The following is a 17381-nucleotide window of genomic DNA, read 5'->3' as shown; positions in this document are numbered from 1 at the left end:
CCTGCCCACGCTTGGGTGTTAGGACTTCTGAGGCCAGAGCCGTCAGAACCAGTGTGTGTGGTGAATTGTTAGAGCAGCGCCCCCACCCTGGAGGCTCGGATAGGGGCTGTGAGTCTTTCCCAACTTCTGAGAGCCTCAGTGTCCACTTCTGTAAAATGTGCACAAGTACAGCCCCCCTTCACTGGGTCACTGGAAAGATCAGTAAGTCATGCAATAGGCATCAGCTGGTTTTATTATAGGGTCACTGAGTTTGAGGTGAATGGGGACACCCAGGAGACTCAGAGGGAACGAGGGAGGGAAGTGGGCACCTGAGAAGCGCAGAGGGCAGGACAGCGCGATCTGGAAGATAACAGGGCCGTACAAATCCCAGGCTGAATGTAAGCATGAACATTATCATTTTCCTCCTTGTCCTCGATTTGGCCACCAGCCTGCCCTCCCGCCTTCGGGCCAAAACACTCAGAGCCGACGACACACAAGGTTAGGGTGCAGTTGGGTGTTTACTGGGAATGGGATCTCAGAGGCCAGGCCTGGGTCGCTCACACTCTTTTGGTGATGCTCTTGGGGGTGGCCAGCTCGTACAAGCGGGGGGATGCCTGAGCCACCAGAGACGCGGGGGAAATGTGGTAGGGGTCATAGCCCTCGTTGAGGTCTTTGCGCACTTTGGGCTTGGCCAGGGAGATGATCCGGGGACTGGCCACTGCCTTCTTGGTGACGTCCAGCACCTCCCAGCGTGGATCTCGGTCAGGAACACACTGGTCTGACTGGGCCTTGGGCACTGGAGAGGGCAGGAGAGAGGGACCGAGTCAGGCACTGAGACTTCAGACATGTGGAGGTCAGAGCTCCCAAGTTCAAAACGGATACACACGACATGGCCCATCCGCCTGCTGGACCACCACTCAGCCAGAGCGGAGCAAGGCGCCCACCCCCGCCGCCCTGTAGACAGACCCTGGACACACGACACTCAGGGAGGGAACCAGACACGAGAGGCCACACGGGGTGTGAGTCCACATGTGTGAAACATCCAGAACAGGCTCATCCACTGACGGGAAGGGGGCTCGTGGGGGCCGGGGGCTGGGGAGGGGGTGTAACCTCTCATAGGGACGGGGTTTCTCTTTAGGGAGATGAAAATTCTAAAATTGATTGTGGTAATTGATGCACAACCCTGTGAATGTACTAAAAACTTTTCAAATGTATGCTTTATTTTATTTTTTACTGAGGTATGTTGAACTGTACGCTTCAAAAGGGTGAATTGAAAAGAGAAAAAATATTTCAAGTGGCCACAGGTCCCAGACAGGGGCACGCAGAGGGGCCGGCCAAAGGAGGGAGGCTAGCGGCCGAGGGTGAGGGGGGTGCCTGGCCGGCCCCTTCACCTCCTCCCCTCCCTGCTCTGATGCCTCAGCCTCTGAAGCAGATGGGTGTGAGAGGCATCTCCTCTCCCTGGCTGGTGCTGCACGCCTGGTGGGGGGATGGAGGGCAGCTCCCCAGGACAGGGCCCCCTGGGGACTCGGCACCAGCCTCCTGGCTGAGACTGCCCTGATCCTCTGGGCTCCTGCCGGGCCCTCTCAAGAAACACAGCTTTCTGCACTGGGTAACCTGGCTCCCACCAGCCACGTGTGAGTACAGAATGCCTGATTTGGGCTGCAGCTTTATTTGATTCAATTTTTTTTTAATTTTTTTTTCAACGTTTATTTATTTTTGGGACAGAGAGAGACAGAGCATGAACGGGGGAGGGGCAGAGAGAGAGGGAGACACAGAATCGGAAACAGGCTCCAGGCTCCGAGCCATCAGCCCAGCGCCTGACGCGGGGCTCGAACTCACCGACCGCGAGATCGTGACCTGGCTGAAGTCGGACGCTCAACCGACTGCGCCACCCAGGCGCCCCTTTATTTGATTCAATTTTAATGAAATCAATCAACTAATTTAGATCAACCGATAGGTTGATTTCAATTTCATCGAAGTAGCCACACACGGCCAGCGGCTGCCGTTGAGGACTCACAGCTCTCACGCGCAGAGGCCTGTGGCTCAGCCAGGCTCCTCCTTCTCACCCCTGGTGGCCCCCCGCGGAAACCCCTCCTGCTGGTCTGCCCCTCCTCACCTCCTCCCCACCACCCCTTCCTGCAGCACGTGGGCTGTCTGGGGACTAGAAGAGAAGTGGTCACCGGTGGTCACTGTCTTAGCCTTCGGCCTGTGCGAGCTTCAGGACCCTGGGGTTGCCTTCTTTCCACACCCGCTTGGCCCAGAGCCTCCGTGCGAATGGAAACGGGCCGTCCGCCCTCTCGGCGGAGCAACCCCAGCTCAGTGGGGTCCCTCCCACCAGGCAGGCACAAGTCCACGGGGGGGCCTGGCGGGGCAAGGTCACCAGGGTTGGACACAGATGTGCCGGGGAAGGTGACCCAAGAAGCGGCCTGTCCAAAGGGAAGGGGCCAAGCAGAAGGGCCTCAGCGCCCCTCAGGGCTAAGAGGACCGTGCCCAGACCCGGGCTTCTTTGAACTCCTCTGAGAATCTAGGAGCACGACCACCATCGTGACATCTAGACTTTCCGACTCTGCCCGGGACAACTTAACAGTGGTGACAGAGTGTGTTTCCATACAATACACAATGGACACACGGAGAAGCAAAGCAGCCATGGACTGTGCCCACACCTGTCTAGCTTCACGTGCACTGTCTCTCCCCTTCAAGTGCTGGTCACAGCCATCAGTGGACGCAAGTCTGCAGTGTGAAAAACACAGCCTTATACCCTCCTTGCAAACACACAACACACACATGTATGTTTATATCCCAGATGCGGGTATGTGACAGGGACAGAAAGACAATGTGGCCTAACACAGTGGTACGTGTTCTCATGTGTACGTTCACTTAACTGGTCTTTTCATGAATATTAAGAGAATGGATAAATGGATGGGCAAACAAAAGAACCCATAAGCACAGTTAAAAGAAGAGAGACCAGGAAAAGGTTATGTTGCCACGTGCTCAACAAAGGGTTGGTGATTATCTTATATAAAGAGCTGCTCTAAATCAATAACAAAAAAAAAGGGAACTAGAAAACCAGGAAAATGATAAAACAGAGTGAACCAAAGTGGCCAATCGGGCTCTCTGGTGACTAAGTGCCTCTGACACTGTTGGCCTGGCACCTAACAGATGCAGAAATATACTGGAAGGTCTGTTAGAAGGTGACGGGTGCTGAACAAGTGGTCCCCAGAGGTGGGCTGGCTTGTGGACTGAGACAGGGCAGTGAGGGCCCTCACCAAGGGGGCAGAGAGGAGCCAAGCCCTGTGGGAGGCAGAGGGGCATCTGGGGAGCGCCTGCCAGGCAGCAGAATGGAGTCAGGTGGAGGAAGCCAGGGCACAGATCGCAAGGTCCCGTGGGCCACACCGAGAGAGGCAGGTCCCCTGAGTGGGTCATGAGCAGAGAAGGACAGAATCTGAAACAGGCAGGGGTGGCGCCCAGGATCAGGGCAGTCCTGGTCTGGTCCAGGGACGCACGGTGGGCCCACAAGGGTTGTGGGGGTGGAGGCAGCTAGGGGCCTCCATAGCTCAGAAGGCAGAGCCCACAGGAGTCCTCCTTGCCTTGGACGTGGACGGTGTCATAGAAACGCCGGGCAGGGAGAGCATCTGGAAGGGCGCACGCAGGCAAGCACATACATGTGGCCACACAACTTTGCGGATCTGTGTGTGCACACCCAGAAACACACCAAACTGGATTATCTTTGGTGTGGGGTCCAGTTCTCTACCGCTCCTGTGTGGTTGGGGGGCCGGGTACCTCATGTGTTTTAGAGGAAAGGGGAAGAGTCAGGTAGGTGCCTCCTTAAAGCTTCCCTTGGACCTCAGCCTGGCTCTTGGGTTGGCGTCTGGCCTTGCACCCCACCTTGCTCTCCTGCACCCACTTGCCCTTGCCAGGAGACCCAGTCAGGCCACAAGCCCTCTCAGTTCTGTTCCTGGGGAGTGGTCCCCTCTGCCAGCCCCCAGGGGAGCCTGTATGGGCCACACTGTGAATGGTCTACAGGTGTCTGGACAACTGGTGTGCAGTCTGGGAAGAAGATGAAGCAAAGGGGGAAGGGCAAATCTAGAAGAAGCAGGCCTGTAGCCCAGGTCTACTGACTGGCCCCCCCACCCCCACCCCATGGCCTGTGGCCAGTGGGGAAGGACACAAGAGCCTGCCAAGGAGGCAAGTCCCAGCGGAACTACTTACTGGCCAAGTGAAGGAGGCGATTGTAGTCCGACACGTGCGGCTTGGGTTTTGGCATGGGGTCCCACTCTTCCAACAGGGTGGCTGGGGCCCTGGGCTTTGCCAGCTGTAGGATCCTTGTGCTGGGGATTGCCATCTGGGCTGCCTTGGATACTTGGGACACCTGGAAACAATTACAAGGGAAGAGTAAAACAGCCCATGATTCCTCATAGGCCCCTGGATCAGAAAGACCCCTTTAGTGTTCTAAAAAAAAAAAAAAAAAAAAAAAAAAAAAAAAAAAGATTGGGAAGTTCAGCAAAGGATTAGTAGCTATCATATATAAAGAGTTCCTCTAAATCAATAACCCAAAAATCACTATGGGTTTTTATGATTTATATGACTGGGCTAATCATGTAGGAGAGTAAACCTAAATGGTGAATAATCATCTCCTTGACCAGGGAAATATAAATTAAAACCACAAAATATTACTTTATGCAAGCAGACTCAGAAAAAATTAAAAAGTCTAAAAAACTATCATGCCCTGGCAAGAATATGGGAGGAGAGAAATCCTCATGCATGGCTGGTAGGACAGTAAATTAGTACAAACACTTTGGAGAGCGTTTGTCCTTCTCAGGTTGAACATGTGCACTGTTGAAGACCACCATATAGAGAAGCCCTACACCGAAGCACAAGGGAATGAGTGGTATTCACCGTAGCTTAAATATCATGGCAAACAGTTGGAAGCAGCCAGGTTGTCTACCAGTAGGGGACTGGGTAAATTGATTATTGTATACTCGTATGGTAGGGTGCAATCCAGCATGTTAAGTAGTGTTTCTATATGAATCACATGCAGTGTTCTAGAAAACAAATATTGAGAGGAAAGCAAGAAAGTTAAGATGCTGTGTATGTATATGGCTACGATTATAGTTTATGGGTCTATAATAATAAAGTTTAAAATTATGGATATGAGGCAGAGCTGGAAAGAGTGGGGATGATGGAGGGGGAACCCTGGCAGACATTTCACTGAGAAACTTGACCCACTTCCTCCATAGACAACTTCTTAGTGTTTTCCAGAGAATCCAGACACAATGACAATTGTCGGCTTGGCTACTGTGCATCAGCCTACACAAACGCAGTGCCTAGACTGAGCTCCGTCATCTCAAGGCTAATCGTTGTCTGCCCCCACCCCCAAAAAAGTGCATACAAGACACGCTCTTCCCAGGCTGCGCTCTCTTTAGTACGTGTCCTGCTCCGCCCCCCCCCCCTTTCCTTACCACTAGCCCACCAGCTGGCTCCTGCACATGTGCAAACAGTCTGCCCGCAAATGAATCGAAGGGTGGGAAAAATAACATTCTGAATGTGTCTGGCTGTGACAAAAGGGGAAGATGAGCTGGCCACTCCTGCCACCTCTGGAGAGGGAGGAGGAAGCAAGGGTAGTTGTTGGGATGTTTTACTCCTTATAGAGGAGGCGTAGGTCTGAAATAAACCTGTCGACGTGTTGGAGTAGGTCCAGGAATGCTTGTGATCGGTGGCGCTGTGTTTTAATGTCTCGTGTCATACGAAAGCTCTCTGCACAGTACAGTTTTAGCAGGAACCTGCTTGGAAGCAGGGTTGGCTGAAATGACCTCCAGGGGTCAGTCCGAAATTTGAGTCCCTTTCCTCTTAAAATTGTCTTCCTTGAAAATCACAGATGCTACTCCTATCAAAGACATCTTGGTGTTTACAATGTTATGTCCCATTCAACCCTCTATTGCCTCCCTCCTCCCCACTCCCTGCCTCTCCCTGCCTCCTTTCTTCCCCCACAACTGACATAGCCCAGGACTGACTGCTGAGGTAGACACGGGCCCAATGGCAGTCCTGCCTGGAGAGGTGGGCAGGCAGGTAAATTTTCACCTACCCATGCCTTCAGCGAACACTGATTACCACTCTGTGCCCCGCACAGGGTAAGACAGGCTCAGGAATGCTGCCACAATAAGCAAGAAAGGTGCAGTCTCTGTCCTCAGGCTGCTCACAGTCTGGTGGAAGGATCAAGGGTCCATCCAGAGACTATGCTAGGGGCTGGGAAGCAGGCTGAAGGTGGGGTTCCCACCAGACTGGTCGGAAACGGGAGGGTTGGAGGAGGAGAGTTCATTGAGTTCATTGAGTACACAGGGGCCACACGTAGACGGCAGAGGTGTTCCAAGTAGCGGGACCCGAGCGGGTACAGGCCCAGAGGGTTGTTGAGGGACCCTGCAATGGAGCCCGGCAAGACAGGAGCATGAGGGAGGGAGGTCAGGGAGCACCAAGCCTTGTTGAGCCTTCACTCCTCGGCCCGGGGATGTGGACTCTCCCAGGGACCGGACCGTGCCAGGGTCAGGTGCACAGAAGGGAGGAGGTGTCAGGGCAGGAGCCCAGAAAACAGCAGATGCGTCCCTGGGTAAGAGGTGGGTGGGACCGGTCGAGAGGACAGTGCCCTCCTTCGGATCCTGGTTCAACCAAATTGACCATAAAAGGCCTTTTTGGGGACCACTGAAAAAGTGAACACAGACTGAGTATTCTGATATTAAAGTATTACTGTTAAACTTTTTAGTGTGATCATTGTTATTATGGTTGTCAGTTAGAAGTACATCCTGGAGTGCTTACAATGGTATGACGTCTGGATTTACTTTTTTTTTTTTTTAATTTTTTTTTCAACGTTTATTTATTTTTGGGACAGAGAGAGACAGAGCATGAACGGGCGAGGGGCAGAGAGAGAGGGAGACACAGAATCGGAAACAGGCTCCAGACTCTGAGCCATCAGCCCAGAGCCTGACGCGGGGCTCGAACTCACGGACCGTGAGATCGTAACCTGGCTGAAGTCGGACGCTTAACCGATTGCGCCACCCAGGCGCCCCTGGATTTACTTTTAAATATTTTTGAAGGTCGGGGGCCCGTCCAGAAAATAACCACGTGAAAAAATCCATCAACACGTTCTTTGACGCACGTTAAAACCACAGTGAGATACCAGCTCCAAGGCAGCTTTATTGGTGCCAGCCCCAACCGGGAGACACCTCAGACCTCTTCAGTGGGCGAGGGAATAAAGTTGTGGCCATCCGTGGGACGAAACAGGACTCGGCAACTAAGAAGGCATGAACCGCTAGCAGGCGCGAGGATCTTGGAGACGTTAGCTGAGCCGCGAGGGCGGCCACAAGTCTGCGGCTCATTCCCGGCCCCGGGGAGAAGGGGAGGCGGGGGAACGGGGGTCACATGTCCGGCCTGAGCGGGCAGCAGACCAGTGTTTGGTTCGGAACGGACTGAACGGTTCCAGGCCCTCTGAGCTGCCCGCGTGTGAGCCGAAGGCCTGGGCCCCACCTTGAGCCCACGTGGGCAGGGAAGGTGTCCCTGCGCAGGCTTCAAGCGAAACGAAGCTCTGTCCTGAGCAGACACCTGTGAATCCTGCGTGTTCACCTGCGCGGTGACACGCAGGCCGCTCTGGAGTCTGTGTGTCCCTTCTGCCGCGGACCTCCGGCCCCCGGCCCCCGGCCCCCGGCCCCTGGTTGAGGGGGAGGCTCCAGAGGATAGCAAGGCACCTACCTCAGACATGTTTATGCTCCAAATGTTATTCTGGACCCTCGGGGTGGCCAGTTCCCTCAGGCGACTCGAAGCTTGGTATGCCAGAGTAGGGCGAGGAACGGGCCAGACGGAGGTGCTCCTAAGGGACACCCACATTTGAGACAGCAGCCCGACCAGGGGCATGTCCGTGTGCTTCTGTCACCTCTTCTCAGCCCATCTCTGACTTGGGGAATAAGGGACAGCCCCCGGGGGCCGCGGAGGGTTTTGAAAACACCTCCAGGAGGGGATTCCTTAAACAATCCCCAAAAGAAGGCCCCTAAGTGTTCTCAAGGATGGAGCTACCCTCTCCCGAGGTCGTCCCAGCTCTGTGTGCAGTGGCCGCCTCCCCATTCAGCACTCCCATGTCCCCGTCTGTGGTGACAGCATCTCCCGGGGCCTCCTGCGCACACACCTGTCATCGGGGCTGGGGTCAGGATAGAAGGGATGGAAGGGCGTGTCCTGTTCTTGCCACAGGAAGCTGGGGAAAGTGCACTTGTACTGAGCTTGAGGGGCTCGCATCTGCTTAACTCAGACGTCAGCTCTGCCTGCGTCCCCGAAATAAAGCCATGTTTCATCTTTTCTCATCTCTGAGGTTGGAATGCAGCTGATAAATGCTGTCAGCCAAACGTCAGAAGCTCCACGGGTGCCCCTGCCCGCATGTGCTCTGCATAGTTGTTGGCACAGAAATGGCCTCCGCCGAGTTACATGCATCCCTCCACGTGCAGATACCAAGCCTAATCGCACTTTACATTATCTTCAGATTACACGGGGAGTCAGCATTAAAGTGAAAAGTTACTGTCACAAAGACAGGCATAAAGATAGTGTGTGGGGGACGCCTGGGTGGCTCAGTCGGTTAAGCGTCCAGCTTCGGCTCAGGTCATGATCTCATGGTTCATGAGCTTGAGCCCCGCGTCGGGTTCTGTGCCGACAGCTCAGAGCCTGGAGCCTGCTTCAGATTCTGTGTCTTCCTCTCCCTGCTCCTCCCCCACTCACTCTCTCTCTCCCCCACTCACTCTCTCTCTCTCTCTCTCTCTCTCTCTCTCAAAAATAAATAAATGTTAAAAAAAATACAGTGTGTGGAACTTGTCAACATCTGAGTCAAAAAGTGATTCAAAACATTCAGACGCATTTCAGCTAATTTATTTCCATTATTATTTTCCCTTTTGTGTGCATAAAAGTAGGTAATTAAAAATCTGTATCTAGGGGCGCCTGGGTGGCGCAGTCGGTTAAGCGTCCGACTTCAGCCAGGTCACGATCTCGCAGTCCGTGAGTTCGAGCCCCGCGTCGGGCTCTGGGCTGATGGCTCAGAGCCTGGAGCCTGTTTCCGATTCTGTGTCTCCCTCTCTCTGACCCTCCCCCGTTCATGCTCTGTCTCTCTCTGTCCCAAAAATAAATAAACGTTGAAAAAAAAATTTTTTTTTAATTTAAAAAAAAAATCTGTATCTAAATAACTCTAAAGATCACTTTTAACAAAATTAAAGTTCTGAGTGATAAGAAGGAATTGTGTTAAAAGTTGTACATAAAATAATGTCTTAGGATTCCTAGCTTTGGGGGGCCAAAAAAATCCATAATGGTGATAAGTAACATTTATTGAGCACTTGCTAGGTCTGACACAGTACTAAGTACCTTTTGTGGATGCTCCCCACCTCCACCCATCCCACAGGTGCATAGCTGTGCCTCAGGGGTCGAGAACCTGCCCATGGGCCTCCAGCTGGGGATAGCCCAGCCCTGTTTGAAGTCAGGTCATCTACTCCTAGGACCTGGACTCTCCCCATACTACAGCTTGTCGAGGAAAAGGGGAGGGTTTCTGCCCCACTCTGCCTTCCTTCCCTTACCTGCTGTTGTTGAAATACTCCGAGTAGAACCTTTTAGGTCGAGCTAGCTCCTCCACTCGGCGCGTCACCACTATGCAAAATAGGAGAAACAGCCCCAACTTGAAAACCTGCCCACCCTCAGGGGTTTCCTTCTTGCTGAATCCAGCGTTTCACTGGCTACGGCAAATGGCACAGTGTACAGCACTGAGCGCCTAGAGAGCTGAGCACCAGTTACTTTGCAGAGGAGTGGCTTTTGCTGCCCCCATCCTGGGGACAATGGTCTCAGGGGCCTGAAGCCCCTTACTCAGGACACACAGGATGGGAGCCACGGGGCTGGCATGGGAGCTCAGACCCGTCATCAGTTCCTCAACAGAACTCAGTGTGGCTCCAACAACCCACTGGCTGGGAAAGTGGATTTTGGTCTGCAGTTAGTACAAGCGTAGGGTTTACAGGGGCTTCGTGTTCACTGCGAGAAAGATTCTAAACCCCCAAGAGAGAACTTGCCTTATTACTTCTCTCCAGGAAGAGATTTCTTGAAATATTTTATTTGAAGGAATCCATTTCTCTCAAAAACTATAGAGACCATTGCAGAAGGGAAGGCAAAGAGTCTTTTAATAAATTTAGTATTAATCCCCATTTTGGCTGTAGTGCAAATTTGCATTCCCCCTAGAGAGTCTGCCCCTCACCCCCTCACCCCAGGACCAGCCTCCTGAGGCTCTGGCTCCTCAGGGGACTGAGGCCAGAGATGACACACCTGGGGGAAGGGGGATGGCCGACGAGGGAGGAGCAGCAGGGAGTTTTGTCCTGAGGTTAGGGCTAGGGAAGCCCCAAGATCTCCTCAGTTGGAACGAGGCATGGGTTGGAGTGGAATGGGGGTGACCCAGGAGACCAGGGGCAGCACGTGAGACAGGGTGGCCAAGCACCAGAGCTGGGACAAGGGCTACCTCTGGCCAACCCCTGAGCTAGGTGACCCCTGATGGAGAAGTGGGGGTGGTGGGTGGGCTCAGCCTACCTGGCACCGTGACAGTGAGGGTGGTGTCTTCAAGAAACCTCTCTGTCCAGTACACAGAAGGCCTGGAATACACCGAGGCGTGGCTCAGAGCGAAGGAAGCCAGGGCACAGGACACAGACAATGGGGCACAGGCAGGGTGGTTGGAGGAGGAAGGAAGTTGGAGGAGGACAAGTTGAGAGGCTGTGGAAAGGGGCAGGTCAGAGAGGCTCGTGGGAAATGTGGTTTATTTTGAGCAGGGCTGGTGTTCAGAGAAAGGGGAGGTGGGAAAAGAAAAAGGCGCAGCTAAGGGCGGAGCCCAGGGGCCCTATCACAGCAGCAGACCCACTCCTCAGCTGGGTGGGCTGGCGTCCAGAGCACCAGGGTGGTTGGGAACGGCCCTTGGGGTGAGGAAGCCCCCCATCGGAGGGCCCTTTCCCCCAGTTCTTGCCCCTGGAGAGGAGGGCAGATCCCCCCCCGTGGCAGGAGACGGAGAGGCTCCCTGAGACTCACCAGTAGACACAGAACTGCAAGTTCCTCTTGCACGGGGACACCCAGGCATAGCCCTTACAGCAGCACCCCATCCTGTGATGAGACGGCCCAAGCCCCTGCCTTTGCTCTGCGGCTCCATTCGCCCAAAGGCCTCACTGTCCTCAGGCAGTTCCCAGAGGCCACCCCAGTCCCGCCTCTGGAACCCTGACTTCTCACCTCCCTCTGCACCTGCCCCCAGGTCATCATGTGAGTGGCAGAGAGCAGTCGGGAAGGGCAGTCCAGGGGGTGAACACGGGGGCGGTGGGGGAGGGGGGGAACTGCCAGGAGCTGCCCTCCTCCTCATGGACCCCCACCCCTGCCTCCAGTGAGGCTTCCCACAGGCCTCACCTGTCTCTTAGGACTTGCCAGTTGGTCTTGGGCTTTGCCAGCTCAAAGACCCGCTTCCTCCTCCTCCTCATCCCTCTGGCTGAGGCAGCACTGGGGAGCCTCTGGGTGATTGACAGCCGGCTTGGGGAGAGGGGCGTGGTGAGCGGGTCGGGGGGCTGTGCCCAGTGAGGCTCCTGGCCTGTCTGGGGGCGGGTCTGGCATCGCAGACACCTGGGTGAAGTCCTAGCTCCCCCAGCCAGGTGTGCAACCCCGGCCAGGTCACCGCCTCTGTGAAACGGCAGGAGACCTGCCCCCGGCTCCCTAAATCTCGTGAGCATGCATTAAGTGCCTACTGTGTGCCAGACCCCTGGAAACCCAGGGAGCGAGAGGAATAGGATGTTGGGGGCTCAGACGCCCGCCTGTCCCCTCGCTGGGTGCTGCCCCTGGCCTGAAGCCCCACCAAGGCCCCTCCCACCGGCCTGCGCCTTTTTTCCCCACGGCAGGTGTCCCCGGCCACCGCCCGCCACACCACAGGTCTGGGTGTGTGTTTATCACACAAGCTCCATGGGGGGCGTGGGGGCTGTGCAGGGTTCCAGGGGGGCCACGGGGAGCGCACATGGAGTCCACCAGTGCTGGCCCACGGGCGCTCCCGCTGGAACCGGCTGAGGCTGGCCAGGGCCGATGGAGGGCGGGCGGGAGGCCCACAGCGCAGAGCCCCCCACGTGCGAGGGAGCACCCGCTTCTTTCCAGGACACACAACTTGCCAGAAACCAGCCCCCGCAGGTTCGCAGGCCACCAGTTACCACTGTACCCGAGCTGGCGGGGACTTGGAATGGTTTCAGCTTCTGAGCTGCGCCGGGAGACCCTCCCACTTGCTTTCCTCTCTGACGGAGTCTCCACCCCTGACTCCTCAACTCGGGGAAGGTCTCCAACCCCAGCCCACCCTCCGCCTGGACAGGGCTGTGTTCGCTGGCTCCTGCCTCAGAGGCCAGTGAGCGGCTGTCCCCCAGTCCTCCCGCCCACAGCGGGGGCACCTGGGGCCTCGCTGGGGCTGCTGCCCTCCCCCCGCTGCCCCTGCCCCTGCCACAAGCCCCACTCCGTGGTGCCCACCTCATCTCAGGCATGCCCTCCGCGTCTTTCTCCAGAGCCCTCTCCAGCGGCTCGAGGGCCTCCTCGGGGGCCCGGGGGCCAGGCGGTTCTCCCCCAGTCACCTCCTCTGGGAGGGTCTCCGCTTCTCGATCTTCAAAACTCAGCTCCTCGTCATCCAGGCACGTGGTGTCCTTGGTCCCTGGACTCCTGAACACTGTGCCCTGCACGCCGAGGGCATCATCGTCCTGTCCCCAGTCGGGCCCGCCTTCGGCCTCCGAGCCGTGGTGGCTGTGGGACAGACTTCGCCGGCGGTCCCCCATGTACTGGGTCCTCCCCAGTCCTGCAGCCTTGCTCCCCAACACCCAAGTGTGTCTGTGGTCGCGGTCACCGGGCAACAGGAGAATGGCCCGCCCGCATTCGCATTCTCGGGGTCCACATTCCATTCCCAACAGGTCTGCCCCTCCCCATGGGGGCTCTCCCACCAGGTCCTGCCAGGGGGCTGCTTAGCCCCTCTCTCTGTCTTTTCCTGGCTGAACCAGGAGTAGGACCTGACCCCATCCCACATTTCTTCTTAGTAAGAGGCCCCAGTTGTGCTCAGTTCAAGGGGCCAATGCTGGTGGCTGTACCTTCCCAGGACTGGCTTAGGAATGAGACCCGAGGGGGAATCTGCAGGGGGCTTCGAGGAATGGTTTCCTCTCTCTTGAAAGGACACATAGGGGGTGCCTGGGTGCCTCAGTCGGTTGAGCGGCTGGCTTTATTTAGCTTAGGTCATGATCTTGCAGTTTGTGGTTTCGAGCCCTGGGTCGGGCTCTGTACAGACAGCTTGGAGCCTGGAGTCAGCTTCGGATCCTGTGTCTCCCTCTCTCTCTGCCCCTCCCCCGCTCATGCGCGCGCGCGCGCTCTCTCTCTCTCTCTCTCTCAAAAATAAATAAACATTTAAAAAATTGTTTAAGTAATAAAATTTATTTCCCTTCTTTTTTTGGGGGGAGGCATATGACACAGAGAAAAGACAGAGGTACAAGGGCGTGGCAGGGGGGGCTTTCCTGTGGTGGATGGAGTGTGGTGAGGCTGATCCTGCCGGTGCAGGCACACAGGCCTGTGGGCCCAGGACGGGAGACACGTGCGGTCCCACGTGGAGGGTAGTCCCTAGGCGCTCACGCCAGGAATGCTATGCCCTTGCACGAGACCTCCCACGCTGCCGTCTGCCCCCCCATCCGCCCGAAGTTCTGCAATCCCAGGTCGATGTGCGGAGTGGACAGAGCAAGTTCCTGTTCTATATCTCCGGCTCCAAAACTCCATTTAATATGTTGTCCTCCGATAGAGGACGTGTCACATGTTAAACTGGTAAGAACAGATGCTACAATTGATCTTAGCCAAAAGGCTGAGAAGCGATAAAAATCCTTGTTAAGTCCACTTTTCTTCTAGAGACAGCTCATTAAACCTGCTTCGCGTGAATTCAAGTCCATATTGGGAAGGCCAGGCATCCCTTCAAGCTCACGGGGGGACCAGGGTCTCCAGAGCCAGGCGCACACACGAGGTCAAGGAGAGGGCGCTGAAGAGGCCAGAGCTCCACCGGCCCTGAGGGAAGGGCTGGACAGTCCACTTCTGCTGCCCAAATATGCGGAAAAGCAAGAAAGTTCACAGCCAAAGGGCTGAAGGCAGGGTGGTAATCTCTGGATATGCGGATGTTTCGCATGGAGAACAGGCCGCAGCCTGCCAGGGAGGGTCCGTTCCCTGCCCCTTGTGGCCGTAGGCCTGGGGTCCCCACTTCCCATGGCTGTCAGCCGAGGGCAGTCCCGGCTCCCAAGGGGCACCGCAGCGCTGGCCCAGGGCCCTCCTTCCATTTCTAGCCAGCAGCGAGGCCTGCCCCTCTCCTGCCCCTCACGTGTCTGGAGTCAGCCGAGAAAGGGCCTCAGTTCCTAAGGACCCACGTGATCACATGAGGCCCCCTCCTGGGTAACCCAGCGCAGGGTCTGCAGCCTTAACCACATCGTACAGTCCCTTTGGCTACACAGGACACTGTGTTCCCGGCACCTTTGAGGCTACTATGCTTCCTACCACACCCAGCTCACTCCACACACAAAAATCCACTCGAAATGATTTCAGGGTTCAAAAGGCAATCGGTAAGAAAAAGCATAAACCAAGTGTAAAATAGGAAGCAGACAGGTGGAGACATTTCACAGGAGACACGCGGTGTCACAAATAGGGAAATGAAGGGAAAACTGGTGAGGTCACAGTTCACTTCCATCCAGCCGGCAAAGCCGAAGACTGGCGGTAAGACGTCGGAGAGAACGACCTCTTTTACACACAGGGACGCGGCCCAACTGTGGAGAACAATCTGGCATGAAGTCATAAAGGTGCATCTGGCGACACCCAGCTGGACACTGGCAGAGCTGGCCGCGGGGGCCCGGCAGCACCACTCACAATGGGGAGAAGCGGAGGGCAGCCCAGGAGCCGGCTCACAGGGGAAGCGGAGGAGGGCCCGGCAGCGTGAGCACGAGCAGCACCCGGAGAGCACGGACGTGGCTCAGGAGAAGCGGCGGAACGGGAGGAGCGGCCCGCAGGCACCCGTGTGCCCACGAGGAGACCTGAGGGCGGTGCTGGTCGTGGGGGGCAGGTGGCTGAGCCCTTCCCTCCCTGTTCTGGGGTTCTGAGTCGAGCTCACGGGTGCTCGTTATGTGAGGCAGGAGCGAACGCCCCAGCGGGCAGCCGAACAAGAAGTGAGACGTAAGACAGGGTCACACCGGACTAGTAGCGATGGCATCTCAGGAGGGACACGGGACCCTTACTTACTCGGATTCCGAACACAGGCCAGGGCGGGGGGGGGGGGGGGGGGGGCCGAGGAGGGAGGAAAGAAACGAAGGAGCGCTGGCATGACCGGTACTGTTCCCTAAACTCCCTCCACCTGGTTTTAAGTGACTTCAAACTAAGCCTGCAGAGAGAAGACACAGCTACTCACCCCGCCGTGCCTGCGGGGCGCAATGCAGGCCAGAGCCCGGGACCCTGCCTGGACCCCGTGGTGGCGGGAGGGAAGTGGGGGATGGCGTGGGGAGGGGGGGGCGGCGCAGGTGCGCGGCGGCCCTTCGCAGGGAGACGCGGCAGTGACGCGGCGTGGCCACCAGAGGTCGCCCCTCTCAAGGGCATGTCGGGCTCCCCGGGAGCCGGGCCGATCGGGCGCCCTCACCGCCTCGAGGCCCCGCCCCATGCCTCATCTCTTATTCCCCGCCCCCACTTTCCTCCGGGAAGAAACGTGCTCAGGGAGACAAAGTCACCGCCCAAGTCTGCGCTGGACTCGCACACGCGGCGGCTGCCTCCGGTGGTGCCCCCAGCTAGGACCACACTTGCAAAATGCAGTGGTGATGGGGGATGCCCTACGACTACAGATGAAGCGGGTAGCTTCCTCGGGCTAAAGTAGTCTCCCTGAAGACCAGCCACAACTATGCTCTTCCCTCACACAGCAACCTTCTGTGGCTCCCACCTGCCACAGAATATTTCCTAAAGCAGGGACACAGACTGGTATCTTCAAGGTGCCTGTAAGTGAGATAAAGGCCCAGAGTTCAGTACCATCAAATATGGTGGTGATAAATCACTCCCCTTTTTGCTGAATTACAATGCTTCTGGGTAGCTCTAGAGGAAAATCTCAGCTTGCAGCTAACCAAAGTTTGACTTGCTCAGTTTTATTAACCCTTTTTAACCAAAAGAGAGCAGGCCCATGTCTGGGGGCAGGGAGGGAGACCCAAAAAAGCTGGAATTTAAGAACCTTCTTTTGTTTGTACTGCTGTTTGTTTACACACCTTGTTTCTGGTTTCGTTCTGTGATTGTTTCAAAACGACTGCCTAGAAAAGTTCCAAGCATGTACTGAGAACCGCCATGGACTTTCCACCCGGATTCACCAACTGTTAACATGTCGACACACTGCTTTATCATTCCCTGAACATTTGAAGACAGTTGCAAGCATCACACCCCTTCACCCCGCCCCCCCCAAGACTTGAAGACTCGGCACGTATTTCTAAGAACGAGGATGTTCTCTTGCATAACCACAGCAGGTTATCAAAATCCGGGCGAACATAGCATTGATACAACCCCTTAGTTCATCAAGAATTCTTCCCCAAATTTCAGAGACAGTCCCCATAATGTCCTTTCCCACTGTTTCTTCCCCTCCAGAGTCAGTCCAAGCGAGGCATCACACCTATGAGCCTCTTCGGTACCCTGTCCTCTGACAACCCTTCACTCTCTTTCATGACCTAAACAGTTTTGAAGGTTTGGGCCAGTTATGTCACACTGTCTGGGGTTCTCTAATATGTTCTCATGATCGGTGAAGGGATGTGCATTTTGGCAAGAATCCCTCAGCGGGTGCTGTCCGAAGGCGAGCGGAGCCGACAACACATCCCATCGCTGCGGACGCGAACCTCCCTCCTTGACTCAGGTGGTCTGTCCAGGTTTCTCCACGATACAGTGCCATGTTCTCCCCCTTGAAGTTAACAAGCATCTTTTGAGAAATACTTGAAGACTATTCAAATACTGTTTCCTCTCATCAAACTTTCAGCCGCGACTTTCACAGCTTCTTTCTTTTTATGGAAAGTTGTGCTGGTTTCCCATTTACAGACACGGTACAGTCTTTTTCGTACAAATTTACTCAGGAAATGGGTCAATGTGGTGACCTAAAGAAATACATCAGGCTACAAGAGTACGCGTGGGTCGACCAAAATCATGACAGCGACTCGAGTGATAGGGACGCAAAAGCTGTGTGTTGTCCTCCAGGCGACACTCCAGGCCCCTCCCCCCAAATCCCTCCTGCTCAGTGGGAACATGCGTCCCCAGACTATGGGCTTCCCAGTGGCAGTTCCCAACACAGGCTTTGGGGATGTAGGGATGGCCGGAGCACAAGCTGTATAGGG

The 17381-nt window shown here is 55.7% G+C and overlaps 1 protein-coding gene and 1 non-coding gene across 5 annotated transcripts; both read right to left on the bottom strand.

The window, feature by feature from the left end:
* Positions 1-211: 211 nt before the first annotated feature.
* Positions 212-12861, bottom strand: SPMAP2 (sperm microtubule associated protein 2). Of its 4 annotated transcripts, XM_040462568.1 has the most exons (8): positions 12505-12861; positions 11416-11535; positions 11050-11121; positions 10561-10622; positions 9570-9639; positions 7717-7834; positions 4189-4348; positions 212-775 (listed from the first exon to the last, which is right to left on the bottom strand). In XM_040462568.1, the coding sequence occupies exons 1-8, from the start codon at positions 12801-12803 to the stop codon at positions 537-539; spliced, it is 1140 nt and encodes a 379-aa protein (XP_040318502.1). In that variant the 5' UTR covers positions 12804-12861; the 3' UTR covers positions 212-536. The 4 variants fall into 4 exon arrangements, with proteins under 4 accessions (XP_040318502.1, XP_040318505.1, XP_040318504.1 ...); XM_040462571.1 differs by lacking the exon at positions 7717-7834; XM_040462570.1 differs by lacking the exon at positions 11050-11121.
* Positions 12862-13686: 825 nt separating this feature from the next.
* On the bottom strand, positions 13687-13876 carry LOC121021897 (U2 spliceosomal RNA). Its single transcript, XR_005786736.1, has one exon. It is a non-coding gene; the product is annotated as a U2 spliceosomal RNA (small nuclear RNA).
* Positions 13877-17381: the final 3505 nt, after the last annotated feature.

Source organism: Herpailurus yagouaroundi, unplaced genomic scaffold, assembly GCF_014898765.1.
Source record: "Herpailurus yagouaroundi ecotype Mexico unplaced genomic scaffold, PumYag 348, whole genome shotgun sequence".
NCBI lineage: Eukaryota > Metazoa > Chordata > Mammalia > Carnivora > Felidae > Herpailurus > Herpailurus yagouaroundi.
The sequence above is the reverse complement of the archived record's forward strand: the minus strand, read 5'-3'. Positions and strand labels throughout refer to the sequence as shown.